Source organism: Ursus arctos, unplaced genomic scaffold (assembly GCF_023065955.2).
Source record: "Ursus arctos isolate Adak ecotype North America unplaced genomic scaffold, UrsArc2.0 scaffold_2, whole genome shotgun sequence".
NCBI lineage: Eukaryota > Metazoa > Chordata > Mammalia > Carnivora > Ursidae > Ursus > Ursus arctos.
The window spans coordinates 69,484,383-69,502,380 of NW_026622874.1; the positions used below are offsets into that span (position 1 = coordinate 69,484,383).

The 17,998-nt window shown below is 50.9% G+C and overlaps 1 protein-coding gene across 1 annotated transcript; it reads right to left on the bottom strand.

Moving 5' to 3' along the window:
* Window positions 1–5,895: 5,895 nt before the first annotated feature.
* SEPTIN12 (septin 12) lies at window positions 5,896–16,955 on the bottom strand. Its single transcript, XM_026520388.4, has 10 exons — window positions 16,485–16,955; window positions 15,579–15,763; window positions 12,312–12,437; window positions 12,120–12,201; window positions 10,430–10,567; window positions 10,170–10,287; window positions 9,986–10,081; window positions 7,284–7,380; window positions 6,308–6,359; window positions 5,896–6,220 (listed from the first exon to the last, which is right to left on the bottom strand). The coding sequence occupies exons 1-10, from the start codon at window positions 16,511–16,513 to the stop codon at window positions 6,013–6,015; spliced, it is 1,131 nt and encodes a 376-aa protein (XP_026376173.1). The 5' UTR covers window positions 16,514–16,955; the 3' UTR covers window positions 5,896–6,012.
* Window positions 16,956–17,998: the final 1,043 nt, after the last annotated feature.

Genomic DNA, 17,998 nt, shown 5'->3' on the forward strand with positions numbered 1-17,998 from the left:
CCGCTCACTCTGCTTGTGCTCGCTCTCTCTCTCTGACAAATAAATAAATCTTAAAAAAAAAAAAAAAGAACAGTGTTGTTTGTAATGGCAAAAGATAAATGTCCATCAACAGAATGATGGATAAATCACAAGAGATGATGTTGAGCAATAGTGTCACTTGCTTAAAGTGACAGCATGACACTATTTCCATAAATTATGAAAACACGTAGAACATAATGTATGTGATTTAGGGATATATACCTATGTAGCAAAAATGTGAAGAAATGCTTGGGAATCAGATAAACACCAAATTCAGGATGGTGATTGCCCATGGCACTCGGGGCAGGGGTTGGAGAGAGATGTGATGGGTAAGGCATGCAGGGGGGAATAAGCTGCAAGTTTTAATGTGCTTTTCATTTATTTTTAAAGTTTTTTTTTTTTTTTTTGAGAGAGAGAGAGCACAAGCCGGGGGAGAAGCAGAGGGAGAGGGAGAAGTAGGTTCCCCGCAGAGCAGGGAGCCCAATGTGGGGCTTGAGCTCAATCCAGGACCCTGGGATCATGACCGGAGTTGAAGGCAGACACTTAACCGACTGAGCCACCCGGTGCCTCCTAACGTGCTTTTTAAACAATGCGCAGTGGGTTGTTTGCTCAAGATTCTTTCTCTCCTCCTCTCTCTGTCTCTCCCCTGCACATGCTCTCTTTCTCTCTCTCTCCAAAATAAATAAATAAATCTTAAAAAAAAAACCCAACATCAAAATAGTTATTGGGAATTTACAGTCTTGAAATATTGAAACCTAGCAAATGTTTCCATGAATGATTTTTAATAAGTGCACTGCTAACTTGTATACTGTTTCTATTTCAATTGCTTTAAATTTCTCCTTACCTTCTAAGATTTTTATTTGAGGTCTAACATATATCAAGTAAAGTGCACAAATCTCAAGTGCATGATTCAAAGAATTTTACAAATCAATATCCTTGTGTAACTTCCACCCAGATCAAGATATGAGTCCTTTTCGATGCCTTAGAAGGCTCCCTCAGCCCCGTCCCCAGTCGGTACTCCCAACTCTGGCTTGAAACCACAAATCTGATTTCTGTCACCTTAGATTGATTTTTCCTGTTCTTGAACTTTATAAAGGGCATCCATACGGTACTTCTATTTGCTGTCTGGTTTCTTTCACTCATCATTATGTCTGTGAGATTCCTCCATGCTGCTGCGTGTATCAGCAGTCGGCTCCTTTTTGTTGCCACGGAGCATTTCGTTGTATGACTCTTACCACAGTTTATCCACTGTCCTGTCACTGAACATTTGCAGTTTCCAATTTGGGGCTGCTATGAACATTCTTGAATAAATTTGAATACCTTGCATGTAATCTGGTTGACAGTGTACAAGTATATGGGAATTGATTTTGTGATTCCCCTTGGGGAAAAAAAAAAAGCTCACTATTGTTATTTAATATTATGACTGTATCATTATGACATGAACCTGCTTAATGTCCTGCACAATGCAAACCCCCCCCGCCCCCACCACAGACACACTTACAGAACAAAACTGTTTATCTACGCACAACCCTGAGGCAGGGAGTCGTTGCTATTCCTGTTTCACACACGGGGACATTTATTCCGGGGTGTCAGGTGACTTGTGTAAAGTCCTGCAGCTTAAAGGGGGCAGAACCCTTGCTTGCTGGGCCTGGGAAATCCCAAGATGTGTCAGATGAGGCCTCAGCCCTCAGCCAGCGGGTGCCGGGCAGGAATTGCACAAGAGATCTATGTGAGGCCATTCCTGGGTACAGAACGAAGAGTCTGTGCCACGCAGGAGTGGAGGAGTCAGTGTGGGCATGGCAAAAGCTTCCAGAGCTGGGGGGTAAAGTCATGGGCAGAGAGCAGGACCAACACTCCCTGAAATATCAACACTCCCTGGAATGCCCCTCCCCCGGCAAAGAAGCTTGCCCCAGTGAAGAAGGGAGGGCAGCTGGGTGAGAACGCCACGCCACAAGAGCAGCTTGTTGGGGGCTGAGGGAGGCTGCAGCAGAGGGACCGGGAAGGCGGGTGGCAGAGGCAGGCTAGAGGCTTTCTGCCAGCACCCACTGGAGTCCCTGATTGCAGCAGATCCTAACTTTCAGGGAAGGGACAAGAGCTGATATTCCACACAGTACGAAAGGAGACAGAATAAACATTAAGTCTCCTTCCCGTTCTTGACCTCCAATGCAACTGACCTCCCCAGAAGCAACCATTGGTTCTGGGGTCTTCAGTACCTTTATGGAGATATTCATGCCCCATGGGCTGCCATCTGCTCTGCTCTCTACGGCTGCTTGTTTTCCTTCATCAATGTCCTTAGGCGATCACTCTGTATCTGCACAGAGTCATGATGGGGAACTCATTCAACAGACTGTGGGCCTGCCCTTCACCACCTCTCTGTCCTCATTTCCCCCTACTCCCTCCCTCTCTCCTGGCTCATGCTGCTCCAGCCACAGAGGCCTCCTTGCTTTTCCTTGAACACGTCTAGCATACTTCTGCCCCAGGGCCTTTGCACTAGCAGTGGCTTCTTTCCCCTGTGTTTAATGCTAGGGCCCTAGTTATCTCCGCGGCTTATTCCTTTGCTCCTTCACATCTTTACTCAAGGTTCCTTTCCCAGTGAGCCCTCCCTGACCCCTTCCTCCAATTATAAACCTTACTGTCCTATACACCTTAAATGCCTTACTTGGGCCAAAGAATCCATTAGTATTCATCATGCCCACTTTTTACTTATTTATTAGGATCTTGTCCCACCTAGGTGCACGCTCCTGAGGGCAGTGACTTGGTTTTGTTCCCTGCTGAACTGTCAGTCTCTGTAGCAGCATAGACTGGACCCTAAAGATCTATGAGTAGAATTAACACATCGATGATGATAGCACTGCCTCAATTTTTTTTTCTTCCAGGTTCATTGAGATATAATCGAAAAGTAACCTTGTGTAAGTTTAAGGTATACAATGTAATGATTTGACACACATATATATTGTGAAATGATCACCACAATAATCTGTCTGTCACCCCACATCTGTCACCTCACATAGTTACCTTGAGTGTGGTGAGTACATTTAAGATTTGTCCTCTTAGCGACTTTCAAGTATACAACATAGTATCGTTAACTATAATCACCATGCTGTATATTAGATCTCCAGGAGTTACTCATCTTATGACTGAAAGTTTGTCACCTTTGACCTGCCTCTCCTTTCCCCCCGCACCCCAGCACCTGGCAACCACCGTTCTACTCCGTTGCTATGAATCCAGCTCTTTGAGATCTGCCACATAAGCAAGATCATACTGGGGCGCCTGGGTGGCTCAGTCGGTTAAATGTCTGCCTTCGGCTCAGGCCGTGATCCCGGGGTCCTGGGATGGAGCCCCACATTGTGCTCCCTGCTCACTGGGGAGTCTGCTTCTCCTTCTTTCTCTGCCCCTCCCCCTTCTGGTGTTCTCTCTCTCTCAAAGAAATAAAAAAAAATAAGCAAGATCATACAATGTTTACTTCTTTTTTTATTTTATTTTATTTTTTTTAAAGATTTTATTTATTTATTCGACAGAGAGAGACAGCCAGCGAGAGAGGGAACACAAGCACGGGGAGTGGGAGAGGAAGAAGCAGGCTCATAGCAGAAGAGCCTGATGTGGGGCTCGATCCCAGATCGCCAGGATCACGCCCTGAGCCGAAGGCAGACGCTTAACCGCTGTGCCACCCAGGCGCCCCTACTTCTTTTTTTAAAAGATTTTATTGATTTGAGAGCAAGCACAAGCGGGGTGGGGAGGGGCAGAGGGAGAGAGAGAAGCAGACTCCCCACCCAGCCCAGAGCTCCACGTGGGGTTTGATCCCAGGACCCTGATATTAGGACCTAAGCCAAAGGCAGACACTTAGCTGACTGAGCCACCCAGGTGCTCTTACTTCATTCTTTGCAAGGACCATATTGTACTCTGTGGTGTGGCGGCTAAGGAATACACCCCCCCACACCAGATATCCAGTTCCTGCACCAGAACTGATAAGTACGTTACCTCCTATGACAAAAGGGGCTTTGCAGATGTGATTAAATCAAGAATTCTGAGGAGGGGAGATTATCCTGGACTATGCCAGCAGCCCCAACATAGTCACACGTGTCCTCGTAAGACGCAGGCAGAGGGAGACTGGACTACAGAAGGCTGTGTGACAACTGAAGCCAGGTAGGGGGGGCACGAGCCAAGGGATGGCGGCAGCCTCTAGAAGCTGCTAAAGGCAGGGAAGCGGCTTGTCCCCCAGAGGCTCCAGAGCAGAGCACCCTGCTGACCCCTTGAATTTGACCCAGTGATACTGATTTCAGACTTCTGCCCTCCAGAACCGTGAGGTGAGAGAATAGTGTGTTGTTCAAGCTTCCCGTTTGTGCTTTGTGACAGCAACCATAGGGAACCAACACGTCTGGTATGATTCACTTGCCCGCCCATTCCTGGTGGCAGGTGCGCGGTTTTCTGTCCTTACTACACCGGGTGCCACCAGCAGTGGCTCTTAACTGGGGAGATGGTCTCCCAGGGGACGTTGGGCAATGTTGACAGTTTTGTGTTACAGCTGGAGGGGCGGTGCTACTGGCGTCTAGTGGTGGACACCCAGGGCTGAACAGCCTATAATGCGTGGACAGCTGCCCTCGAATATCAACAGTGCTGACATTGAGAAACTCTGGTCTATCCTTAAGATCTGTTCCTAGAAATACAACTCCCTCCCTCCCTCCATTCCTTCCTTTCTCTCTTTCTTCCTTTCTTTTTTATTTGCGAAGCTAGAGAGGGACAGAGGGAGAGGGAGGAGAGAATCCTCAAGCAGACCCCCGCTCAGCCTGGAGCCCAACACGGGCTCAGGCTCGGGCTCGATCCCAGGACCTTGAGATCATGACATGATCCGAAATCAAAAGTCGGACACTTAGGGACGGAGCCCCCCCCCCCAAAAAAAACAACTTCTAATACAATCTCTAAATTCAATGGCTGAGCCCGAGGGTGTGTGTTGTAGACCTCGCCGTATTGCCTGGGGCGACTATCGACCTTAGGAATGTGTTCAGTTCCTCTGTGGCAACACGGCTGCCTCTGAGATGTTGGTGTGGATGCTGTGGGTCCCCACAGGCCCCGGGGGCTTCCTCCAGCCTGGTCCACAGGTAAATAGCTACGAGGCAGGGGCTCTAGGTAGGGTTCCTTCATTTAACAGCCGGGTCCCGAGCAGCTGTCGTGTCCAGGATGAAGCCGATAGATCTCCTTACAGACCTCCCAGCCTGATAGGGAGACTGACCTGAAAATAAACCATGTGATACATACAGCGCGTGCAGTGAGTAATCAGACTGGGGAAGTCACGGAGGGCATCATGGAAGAGGCAACTTTTAGCTCGCGTGATGGTTAAGTTTTATGTGTCAACTTACCTGGGCCAAGGGATGGCCAGATGGCTGGCAAGACATTATTTCTGGGTGTGTCTGTGAGGGTGTCTCCAGAAGAGATTAGCATTTGATTCCGTAGATGGAGTAACGAGGATTGCCCTCCCCACTGTGGGTGGGCATCACCCAATCTGTTGAGGGCTCTAAAAGAGCAAAAAGGCAGAGGAAGAATGGATTTCCTCTCCCTGCTTGAGCTGAGACAACCACCTTCTCCTCACACTGGTCTGCCAGTGCAGGGCAAAGAGGAAGACAGAGAGGGGAGGCACAGAGTTTGGGGAAGATAGCCGAAGATGGGGACTTTCCCCTGTGCCAGGAAGGAGGGTTGGCAGTGGTGGCAGAGCCTGATTTGGGACTTGGCTCTGGTTCTGGGGCAGAAGTGGCTGGTTGTCCAAGGCACAAGCTCCCAGGTCTTCAGGACCCCCCGAGGGCCTGGGGTCTCACATTGTAACTTAAAATAAAAAGAACCATACTTTTGAGGATGACTCAAAGAAATCATTTACAGGATGCCTTTTGTTTTCAAAGCACAGCTTTTCATAAAAAGCAATGTCCACCTTTAATACATGCTCTAGTACATAGGTGTATGCTGGGGGCTGCCAAGGACACCAGGAGGCCCCGAGTGCCCTGCTGTTCAGTACTCGTCGCCGTCTTCGGAGTCCTCCTGGGCCTGCTGGTGCACCTTTGAGGGCTGCGGGGCGGCCAGAGGGCCTGCGGGGGTCTGGGCCAGGTTCACCCAGCCGGGCCCGCGAGGCAGCAGGTGGCTCTCGTTGAGTCTGCAGACACGGTAGTTCTCGTAGTGGACGTTGTGGGTGATGTCCTTCAGGTCTTGGAGGTGGGAGCTGGGAGATGGGCGGTGGTTCAGCCCAGGCCCCGCCACAGTGTCCCCCTGGGGTCCCCGCAGCCCCCCGGGCTCCCTGCATCCTCACCGGATGAGCAGGTCTCTCAGGAGGGGAAACTCACAGTGTGCCAAGTTCTCCACTGCAAGACAGGACACGGAGTGCTGGCCCTGCCCCGCCCCGCCCGGCCTGCCCTCGATGAGCACCAAGTAAGCGCCCGCTGTATGCTGCGCGCCCCCAATATCCACCACAACCTTTCCCCCACATTTCTGTCTTATCCCACCTCCCATTCTTTCATTCACTCACTCATTCATTCATTGCTTTGTCCCCAGCACCTGGTACAGGCAGCTCCTACATATAGTTGAATCAATGAATCCACTAATCATTTATCGTACACTTAGTAGTGACTACATTACTACGTGACATTGTATTATATACCATATATACCACGTATATTATATTCTTCTAGTAATTATATTGATAAATTGGAGGCTCAGGCCCTGGCTGCCCCTCCTTCTCTTCCTAGTCTCCCCTCAGGGAGGCCTCCTTCTGCTCCCTTAGGAAGCTCTGTGTCCCACCCCACTTTCTCCCACCTGTCATTGTCTCAGCTCTATGGGGACAAGAACCTTGCCAGTCCTGCTTTCATCGTATCCCCTCAGGAACTACATATAGTCAGCTTGGTACCTAGTAGGCCCACAGTAAATTCTGGTGAATGCCTAGGGTATTTTCTGGGTGCTGGGCATTGTGCAAAGTGGTGGCCTGCCCTGTCCAACCACCTTCCATGTACAGATGTGCATTTCATCTACTGCACAAAGGCAAATGGCCGTGACGTTGATGTTGTCATCATGCCCATTGCACTGTGAGGAAACTGAGGCACAGACAGTCGGGGAACTTGCCCAAGGCCTCCTAGCTGCAAAGAAGGACTTGACCCCAGGTCTGTCTGTTTCCTGACTGTGGGCTTGCCCACTCTGGGCCCCATGATGGGTGCTGAGGGTGCCAAAGGCAGTAGGATGTGCCTGGCTTTTCACAGCCCCCCACCTGCGTTCTCTGCAGTTCCTGCACTGACCTTCGATGATGCCCCACTTGGTCTTCCGGCCCAGGACACACCTCCCATTCACCAGGTGCTCTCGGTCAGCCCCGACCACAGCAAAGGGGATCCGGTCCTGCAGGAGGACATGAAGCAGAAGGGTTGGCCTTGCCTAGGAGGTGGGGAGAGAAGTCGCTGAGGTGCAGTGGGAGAGGTATGCTGTCCTCTGTAGAGAGAGCAAGTGGTAGAAAGAGCACAGAGATCTAAAGTCAAAAGACACGGGGCATCTGGCTGGCTCAGTGGAGCATGCAACTCTTGATCTCAGGGTTGTGAGTTCGAGCCCCATGCTGGGTATACAAATTACTTAAAATCTTTTTTTTTTTTTTTTAAAGGCACAACATACAAAATCTCATCAATGGCCCAGTTTCTTCCTCTGTAAAGTGGGAGTCAGAATGGCACATACGCAGGGCTTTGTGAATGTTGGGGAAGGTTACCCAGGGTCACATTAATAACATCATCTTGCTGATGGCCCATCTCTTACCTGGGAAAAAGGAACTGCGACCACCTTCATCGGTTATCATGAGGGTTAAAAGACCCAGCTTTGTACCCAGGGCTTGGCAACCTGTAGTGTGTGCAGATTGGGCCCGCGCCCGTTCTCCCACGTGGGAAGCCTGTTGGCACACAGCCTGTGTTCATTCACTCTGGTCTAGGCTGCTTCGGTGCTGCAACACCAGACGGCGGTGATTGTGCGGGGACCGCGTGGCCTTCAGAGTCTAACACATGTACCATCATCTGGCCCTTCGCAAAAAAACGCTTGCCGAGCCCTGTTGAAAACTCCGGGTGTTCATCTGCTCGTGGCCAGAAGTGGAGACTCGAATCCCTAAGCTGCGAGGTCCTGTCCGGGGTTTGTTTTCATTTCTCCAAGAGTTAATCTGTGACGAGGAGCAATGCGGGTGCTAACAATAGCAGGTCTCTGTTGCACGTGTAGTGTGCGCCCGCCCACAGCAAACCCTCAGTGAATGTTCGGTGTCTGGGTGATTTACTGAGATGTCAGGTTTGTTCTCCCTGTGCTTCTGGTTCTGTTCCCGCGGCTGCCTTTGCAGGTCTCGGGACAGGAAGCAGAAGGCGGCGAAGGCCAAGGCTCTCTGAGTGTTTCACAGGAAATCCTGTTTGTTGCACCAGCCGGGAGAGGAAAGAGGGAATGTGTGGAGACATTGGGTACCAGCTGGGAAGCAGGGCCTCCATGTCCAGATGTGCGGTTTGTTTACTGCACAAAGGCGACTGGCCTTGAGGCTGTGTAGGGCTGCCACCGTGCAGGCTAGCAGGGTCCCCCGGGGAGGGAGTCAAGGCCTGGGGTCGGCGGATGATGAATCCCAGCCCTCACCAGGGTCCTTTGCAGGTCAGACTGACATTGGACGCACCACAAGGACAGCAAGGTGGGGGCTTGGAGTTGGAATTCACTTGATTTGGGGAAAAAGAAGACGCTATTTTCCCCCTCTCCTTTTTTGAAACAGCTTTACTGAGAATTCACGTACCATAAAATTCACGCTTTTACAGGTTCAGCGGCTTTAAAGGTACAGTTCCCAAGACTGTGCACCCGTCCCCACCATATAATTCCAGGGCATTTTCACTGCTCCGAAATGAAACCCCACTCCCGTTAGCAGTCACTCCCCATCCCCCCCAACACCTGCCCCCTACCCCCAGCCCCAGGCAACAACCACTAAGCGACTTTCTGTCTCCATGGGATTTGCCTGTTTGGGACATTTCAGAACGGAATCATGTAATGTTTATCCTTTTGTCGTCTCATTTCTTTCACTTAGCGTCAACCGCATTGTGGCAAGTTTTCTTTCCTTTTTAAGCCTGAAGAATATTCCATTGTGTGGACACACCACGTGTGTTTATCCGTTCGTAAGTTAATAGACACGTGCATTATTTCCACTCTTTGACTATGGCGAGTATCTCCACCAGGAACATCCGTGTACACGTTTTTATGTGAACGTGGGTTTTCATTGTCTCTTGGGAGTGGAACCACTGGTGGGTACTCCGCTAACTTGGCGTTTAGCCTTTGGAAGGACTGCCAGCAGCCTGTGCAAACGCAACTTCTTCACGTCCTCACCAGCCTGTCCGTTTGACCACAGCTGTCCTAGTGGGTGTGCAGTGGTACCTCGTCTCACGGCTTTGATTTGCGTTTCCCTTATGACGAGTGATATCGAACTGACATCTTTTCATGTGCCTATTGGCCATCTGTTCAAATTCTCTGGGGGAATGTCCCTTCAAAACCTTTGCCCCGGGGCGCCTGGGGGGCTCAGTCAGTGAAGTGTCCAACTCTCAAACTCAGCTCAGGTCTTGATCTCAGGGTCGTGAGTTCAAGCCCCGCATTGGGCTCCATACTGGGTGTGGAGCCCACATAAAAAAACAAACAAAAAAACTTTTGCCCATTTCTAAATTGGTTATTATCTTTTATTGCTGATTTGTAAGAGTTCTTTAAATGTTTAGGATACAAGTCCCTACCAGATATATCATCTGCAAGCATTTTCTCCCATTCTGTGGGTTGTCAATACGACCCATTTCTCGTTCACTTTTTGAGTTTGTGGGTGTATGGAGATTCATACCTGCTAGAAGTATGTGAACCTCCCCCCCGACTGCAGAGAGAGATGAATCTTTGGATGGGAAGGATGAGTAGAAAGCAAATCGCCCAGCCTTGGTCACAATAGCCCGCCCGGCCCGTCATGGCCTCCTACCCGGATCTTGCTGTTGAGGATCCTGTCGTTGATGTCCTCATCAAAGCATTTCTGCGGGTACACCTCGATGCAGTGAGTCCTCAGGTTGTGCTGGATCTAGGGACGCAGGTGACCTCATCTCATCCTGTGCACTCTGCCTCCTCTTTGCCCCCACCGACCCCATCACCCTGGGCGCCCAGATCACCCTGCGCCTGAAGGTCTCTCGCTCCTCAATGGTCAGGCTGTCGGCCCGGGCAATCACAGGCACCACGTTCACGGTCCGGCACAGCCGCTGTAGGAACTCAATGTCTAGGGGCCTCAGGCTGCTCAGGCGGTACGGCAGTGATGGTGGTGAGGGCAGCGGTGAGCATGTGAGGGGGTGCCAGCCCACAGCCCACGCCGGGGAGTCCTCCTCCTCTCTGCCCTGGGCAGCTGGCCCTCCCCCAGCAGGCCCAGCCGCCTCACCAGTGCCCAGTGGGTGGCACGAAGTATATGCAGCAGTGCACCCGGGTGTCGGGGATGTGACGCTGGCGGGTGATAAGGATCTCTTCCTGCAGGTACCGCTCATACTGTTCACTGATGTAGCCTAGGATGGGGTCCCAGCTGGGGCAGCAGATGGACCCGAGCTCAGAGCCCCACCCTGGGAGCCCCACCCCATCCCCCTGCTAGGAAGACCAATCGCCCCAGTTGGCTCGGACACAGGACTTTCAGTCCTGTACAACCTAAGGCCCTTGCTTACCCAAGTACCCGCCTCCCACTCCTCTGGATCATCAGAGAGGCCCCCTGCCATTCTCAAGCTGGGGCCTCGGCTTCCCTGTTCCTAAAATGGGGACAATAAGAGCACCTGCCCTTTGCAGGGGTGTGGTACTGAAAGAGATAAATAGTCACAGCCTGGATCAAACCACCACTGATGCTAGTCCCATTGCCACGAGGATCTCCTGAGTCCCCTCCCTTCATCTCTCCTGCCCCTATTGGGACTCAACTCAAACACATCCCTTTTCTGCTCCGCCTGCAGTGGCTGAGGGAAAGCCAAAGTCCTTACGTTGCACTACCAGGCCCAACCCCATCCCACTGCTGCTTCCTACCTGCCCTCTCCAACTCCTCTCCCTGCCCCTCACACACCGCCAGCCACACCAGCCTTCCGCCAACAAACCCACCTCGGGGCCTGTGCACGGGCCACTCTGTGTTGAACAGCCTGCCCCACGTGAGCACATGGCTCGTTCTCTCATCTCCTGGCAGTCTGCCCAAGTGTCTCCTTATTAAGCTTGATCACTCTGTTTAAAATTGCAATCCCCCCAACAGCTCCCTACACCTTTCACTCTCAGAAACGTCCTGCTTGGATGACAGAGTTGAGGCTCACCCCGTGTATAACTGATTTACTGTGCTCATTGCCCCCACGCCCACGGCAATGTAAATTTCATGTAGACCAAGATGTTCATCTGTTTTGTTCATTGCTGTATCCCCAAGTCTAGAACCTAGACCTTGCGCTCAGTACGTGCTCTCTGAAGCACCGTGTCCAGGGCTGGCTTCCTGGGAGCGTGGATGGAGCAGTCCCACAGTGCTCCGTGCTTCGGGGGGCCCGCATTTGGTTGAATGTTCTGTGGTGGTGATTTTACAGTTCTTCATATTTTTTGAACAAGGGGCCCTACATTTTCATCTCACTGAGTCCTACAGATTATGCAACCAGTTCTGAGTGTGTATGTGTGTGTGTGTGTGTGTGTGTGTGTGTGTGTGTGTGTGTTACCATCCATTGTCACAGGTTTGGGCTCTCAGTGAGAGCCTAGAATCACACTGCAAGGTGGGTATCATCACCCCCAAGTGACAAAGAAGGAAACTGAGGCTCGCCCAGTTTACATGGCTGGGAAGTGGTCTAACCCAGCAGTCCTGACTCTGGAGTGTGGGCTTCTAACTCCTGCTATGCCATGACCTTTATCGAGCAACTACTAAGTATTCCAGGCAGCAAGCTCTGACCTTTCCATACTTAACTCCCTTCAGTCTGGGAGGGATGGTTGCACACACCCATTATACAGACAAACAAACTGAGACTCAATGATGCCACAGCTGGGTTAGGTTGCTTCAGGGCTGGGCTGTTTCCCAGAGGCCAGAGGGGCAGGGGTAGGGACCACCAGGGCTTGGCCCACTCCTGAGGACCCACCACTTGTCATTATTGATCTGGTCTCCAAAGCCAGGCGTGTCGGTCACCGTCAACTTGAGCTTCACGCCCTTCTCCTCAATGACTGTGGGGGGAGAGTGGAGTGGGGAGAGATTGGCCGGGGGGTGTGTGTGTGTGGGGGGTGTGGGGTAGGGTGGGGTGGGGTGGGATCGGTGGGGGTGGGGGACTACTCACCGTGAGTCACCGACTGCAGCTTCAGCGTCTGGGGTGTGGGCGTCCCCAGGCCCTGCACGGTGGACTTCCACATCTTGGACTTGAAAAGGGTGTTCACCATTGTGGACTTGCCCAGCCCGCTCTGGCCTGGGGGTAACCAGAGGACAACAACGGTGTTGGACATTTTTAGGCAGTGCTTCTCAGCCTCTTAAATACTTTTAGAAAGTAAACTGTTTTAATAGCATAACATAAATACAGAGAAGTGGCTACTATAGTTAGGGTCCCCCTCAAAGCTTATGCCTCCTCTTTAATGAGGCAAAACTCATATGATAAAAAATGAACCATTAGCCATTCAAAGTGAGCAATTCCCCCTGCTTGTTCTCTCTCTCTCTCTCTCCCTGACAAATAACATATTTTAAAAAATACAGTGAACAATTCAGTGGCATTTAGTGCATTCCCAGTGTTGTGCACCCACCACCGCTAACTCCCAGTAAAAAGAGAACTGCACCCTGGGGCTCCTGGGTGGCTCAGCCGGTTAAGTGTCTGCCTTCAGCTCAGGTCATGGTCCCAGGGTCCTGGGATCAAGTCCCACATTGGGCTCCCTGCTCAGTGGGGGGCCTGCTTCTCCCTCTGCCTCTGCGGCTCCCCCTGACGTGCTCTCACTCTTTCTCTACCTCTCAAATAAATAAATAAATAAAATCTTTAAAAAAAAATAAAGAAAGAAAAGAAAACTACAGGCGCAAAATGATGTCACTTAGGCCAAGTTCCCAAATGAAGGCTTAATATCTAACCTAACTGCAGTTCCCACCTCCCCCAGAAATGTAGTCTTAACTGGTAGGTCAGGAATTTTCTGGTCAGCACCAATGAGGTAATGTCACATGGGCCTTTCCTTCCCCCAAAGAAAGAGGAGGCAAACCCCCTAGGATCCCCTGCTTGTCTCCTAACGGAAAGCAGCGTTGCCTGGAACAATCCTTTCCTTTTGCTAATAACTTCCTTGTACCCCCTCCTTCCTTACTTCTTATAAAAACCTTAAAAAAAAAAAAGAAAAAGCAACAACAACCACAAAACCTTCCATGCTGCACAGCTTCTTGGAGCTCCCCTCTACTTGCTGGTTGGGACGCTGCCTGACTCATGAATCAAGTAATAAAGCCAATTAGATCTTCAATTTGATTAGGTTGAATTTTTATTTAATTTTAGATTTATTTATTTATTTATTTATTTATTTATTTATTTATTTATTTATTTATTTTGAAGATGTTATTTATTCATTTGAGAGAGAGAGAGAGCGCACAAGCAGTGGGAGAGGCAGAGGGAGAGGGAGAAGCAGACTCCCTGCTGAGCTGGGAGCCGGTTATGAGGCTTGATCCCAGGACCTGGAGATCATGACCTGAGCCGAAGGCAGACGCCCAACCATCTGAGCCACCCAGGCACCCCTGAATTTTTTTTTAAATTTTTTATTTTAAGTAGGCTCCATACCCGCCATGGAGTCCAATGCAGGGCTTGAACTCATGACCTTGAGATCAAGACCTGAGCTGAGATCAAGAGCTGGACACTCAACCAACCGAGCCACTCAGGTGCACCTGAATTTTGTTTTTTTTTTAACACTCAGAAACATTTGCATTGTCCCCAAAGAAACCCAACAGTCATCGGCAGTCCCTCCCCTTCTCCCTCCACTGTCACCCCTGGCAACCACGAATCTGCCTTCTGTCTCTGTGGATTTACCTATTCTGGACATTTCCTATAAATGGAATCATGCAATATTTGTCCTTTTTGTGTCTGGCTGCTTCCCCTAAGTATCATCTTTTCGGGATTCGTCCATGTCGTACCAGCTGTGGGTGCTTCGTTCTTTTCCGTGGCTGAATAATGTTCCATCACATGAATGGACCACATTGTGTTTATCCATTCAAGCTGATGGGCAGTTCAACACATTTCACAAATTCAACAGCCCATGGACACAGCAGGGGTCCAGAGATGGTACACAGAGTTCCCCAAAAGCCTACTCATGCCTCATCTCAGTAGCTCTTAGCCCCCAAGCCCCAGGAACAGCCACTTACTTCCCTGACTTCTGGCAGCAGGAAGCAGTTCTGCCCACCCTTGTCTTAGGGAATCACACAGCCCGTGCTCTCCTGTCTGGCTCTTTTCACTTGACACTATTTGGTGAGGTACACCCAGACTGTCCGTGGTTGTGGATGGTCCATTCTCCCTGCTGTGGGGGCATCTCAAACTCTGTGGACCACACCTTGCAGGAGGGAACACCTTGCTTCACAACGAAGGACACACCTTTGTGTGCACAACTGACACGGTCCTATCTGGGAGTCACACATTTGGCTCTTGCTGTGGGCGATACGGCAAATTTGAATTGAGGTTGGGTGTGCCAAAAAGAACGCGAAAGGTCTCATGGATCTTTTTTTTTTTTTTTTTTTAAGATCTTACTTATTTGACAGAGAGAGAGAGAGACAGCACAAGCAGGGGGAGCGGCAGGTAGAGGGAGAAGGAGAAGCAGGCTCTCCGCAGAAAGGGAAGCCCGATGCAGGACTCGAGCCCATGACTCCGGGATCATAACCAGAACTGAAGGCCGATGCCCAACAAACTGAGCCACCCAGGTGTCCCGTCATGGATCATTTTTTAACATGGATTACATGTCATGTCACGATAGCATTTTGGAATAGTCTGGGTTAAATAAAATAAATGGTTAAAATTAATTTCTCCTGTTTCTCTTCACTTCTTTAAAGGTGGCTACTGGAAAATTTTAACGTTATGTGGCTCATGTTATATTTCTATTGGACAGCACTGCCTTAGAATAATATTCTTCATTAGTGCTATACACTCTGACCTTTTATGTTGTGTTTATTTTGTTAAAATTGTAGCTTTGACCTACAAAATTAATTTTGCCTATATAAAAATGCAATTCTGGAGAACCTCCTTAACTCCGGGCACTGTGCTAAGCCTGATGAGAAAAGGAGGCAGAGAGGGTCAGGGACTGTGCCTGAGGTCACACACTGGTAGGTGTTAAGGGCTGGGACCAGGATCTGGGTCTGGGACTTCACCACTTCCTGCCACAACCTCCCCTTTCATTGCTCGTTTTGGGTTTGACTAGGGCTTTGTGGGTAATTTTTGTCTTTTAATGCCCAGCGTTTCCAGATTTTCCACTATAACACCCGGTGAGGGACTCTTAGCAGACCCACTTTATATATGGGGAGACTGAGGCCCAGAGAGGTGAAGCAACATGCCCAGGCCCACGAGACTGTACCCTTCATTCTGCCCTGTGAGTCCCCGCCCCTCACTTACCCACCACCATGATGTTGAATTCAAACCCCATCTTCATGGCCTTGATCTTCAGTTGGTCCAACACGGCTTCAATGCCCACGTAACCAAGCATCTCGCAGGGTGGGGTCCTGGGGCTGGAGGGTCTTGATGGGCAGGGGGAGGGGGACCGCCTCATGGGGTCCATGGGGCCCAGGGCACAGCAATGCCTGTCATTGGGGTGGTGGGGAGAAAGGGGTCACTGGGGCTCCAGGGGAGACCCCTGAATTCTCATCTCTGGACTCTGGCTCCTGAACTCTGCTGCCAGGCACTCCTGCCATTATACCCCGCAATCTACCCACCCTCCACGTCTCCATGGCTCAAGGGCCTTAGTGCAAGGAGCCTGTCAATCTGTCCCTCCCCCACACCAGCTTCTTCCCGCCCCCACCCATGGTCCAGGCAGGATCCTTGCTCAGATACTGCCCCCCCCAAGAATGTGGCCAGCCTGGCAAAGCCCAGGGTCTGGACCCATGGGGACAGAAAGAAAGGGAGGAGCAGCTTTTGTGTGGCACCTGATGGCCTTGGGTCTCTGAGGGAGTTCCAGGGGGCCACCACGCGTCCTGGCAGACCCTGGTGTGTGTGGTGAGGGGGAGGGGACGGGGTGACAGTTAACTGAAGAATCTGAGCTCCACCCCTTTCCCCCTCATGGGATGGGGGCGGGGCCCCTCTACAGCAGGAGCTGAGGGCAGGGACCGGTAAGCTCCTCCAGGGTCCCCTCTGAACACTACCCTGAATCCTTCCAATGACCTTGGCCTAGTGTTACAGACAAGAACCCAGGGCCTCTGGGCAGTTCCCTCGCCCAAGGTCACCTAACTGGGCTAACAGGGCTTCAGCTGGTCCCTCTGACTTCCAAATTCATATCCCTTAACCACTCTGCTGGGAGAAACCAACCTGTGACCCATAGCTGGAAAGCAGAACATCCGTGTGTCCTCTTCGGTCTGTCCATTGCTGGTGCCACAGTGTTTTAAATCGCCAGCACTGAAAAAATCAAAAGATTGATTTAGGAAATATTCACCCACACGGAGTCTGTGCAAAGCGTTGTTCTAGGGACCCTCGGATGGTAGCTTGTTTAATAACCATCCCGGCGCTCTGAAGCTGGTGCTGTTCCTACCTCCGGTTTATAGGGAGAGTCTGAGCCCGTGGCTCCAGGTCACCTAGTGAGGAAGTGGCGGGGTGGGATCTGAGTCCCTGTGCTCACCCTCTAATGCTGTTCCTCTCGTTCACAGGAACATCTAGACTTCCAGTGTGTCTTAAAGAATGTAAGCCCTGGTGATTCTGGGCCCAGCCCACAGCTGATGAGCTGCCCTCTTTAGCTGGGCCACGAACTCTCCAGTTTGCCATAGTCCTCACCCCTCCCTACTGTGTCCCTGTTAAGATGTTTCTTTTCTTTTTTTTTTTTTTTGGAAGATTTTATTTATCCATTTGTCAGAGAGAGAGAAAGAGTACAAGCAGGGGGAGTGGCAGGCAGAGGGAGAAGCAGGCCTCCTGCTGAGCAAGGAGCTTGAGGCGAGACTCGACCTGAGCTGAAGGCAGACGCTTAACCCACTGAGCCACCCAGGAGCCCGTGATAAGATGTTTCTTATACCAAATCCATCTCACTCAGTTCTTTCTCACCTGTTTCCTGGCAGTAAGCAGTCCTCGGTCCCAGATTTAGGCAAACCTTTTCTCTGAAAGCCCAGATAGTACAGATGTTGAGCTTTGCGGGTCATGACATCTCTACTGCACTTACCCTTCAGCCCTACTGTCGTAGCGTGAAAGGAGCCACGGACGGGTAAAGGGTGCGGCTGTGTGCTCGTGAAACCATTTACAAAAGCGGGAGGTGCCTTGCTGACCCTGCTCTCCCCACTGGAACTCACCAAGTCTGCCCCAATCCACTCACCTGCGGCGTCCTGAGCCCCAACTGGCCTTCCGTCCCTCTCTACCCATGCCCTTCTTCTCCCCCACCTTCTATACATCTGACGGGAGAGGCTCTAACTTCACTGTCAAGACTTGAGGCTGGGAGCGGGGCTGGGCTGGGCCTGTGGCAGGAGGACCGGAGCACAGACTGTCCTGGAACATGGTTCCATTCCCAACAGAGAAATCTCTCAAGCCACCAGTCCACAGCTCTTGAGGGATACGGAGGCCTGGCCTCCTCATCAAAGCGAATGAGAACGTCATGTGTGGTTGACCAAACAGTACTGGGGATTTGTGGACTGGCCTTGAACAGGTACAGTCGGCCTCTGCAAATGTCCCCTAAGGATATTAGCTGCTCTGCAGAGAAAACACTCCCGCCACCCCCCAAAAATCACATGTGAGTGCAGTAGAATTCTGAACAATTGGGGAAAAAAAACACAAGCCTCAGTGGGTGGCCACCGGCATCGCAAGCGGGATTATCAGGTTTGCAGAAAGCAGTAGTCATCTGCAAG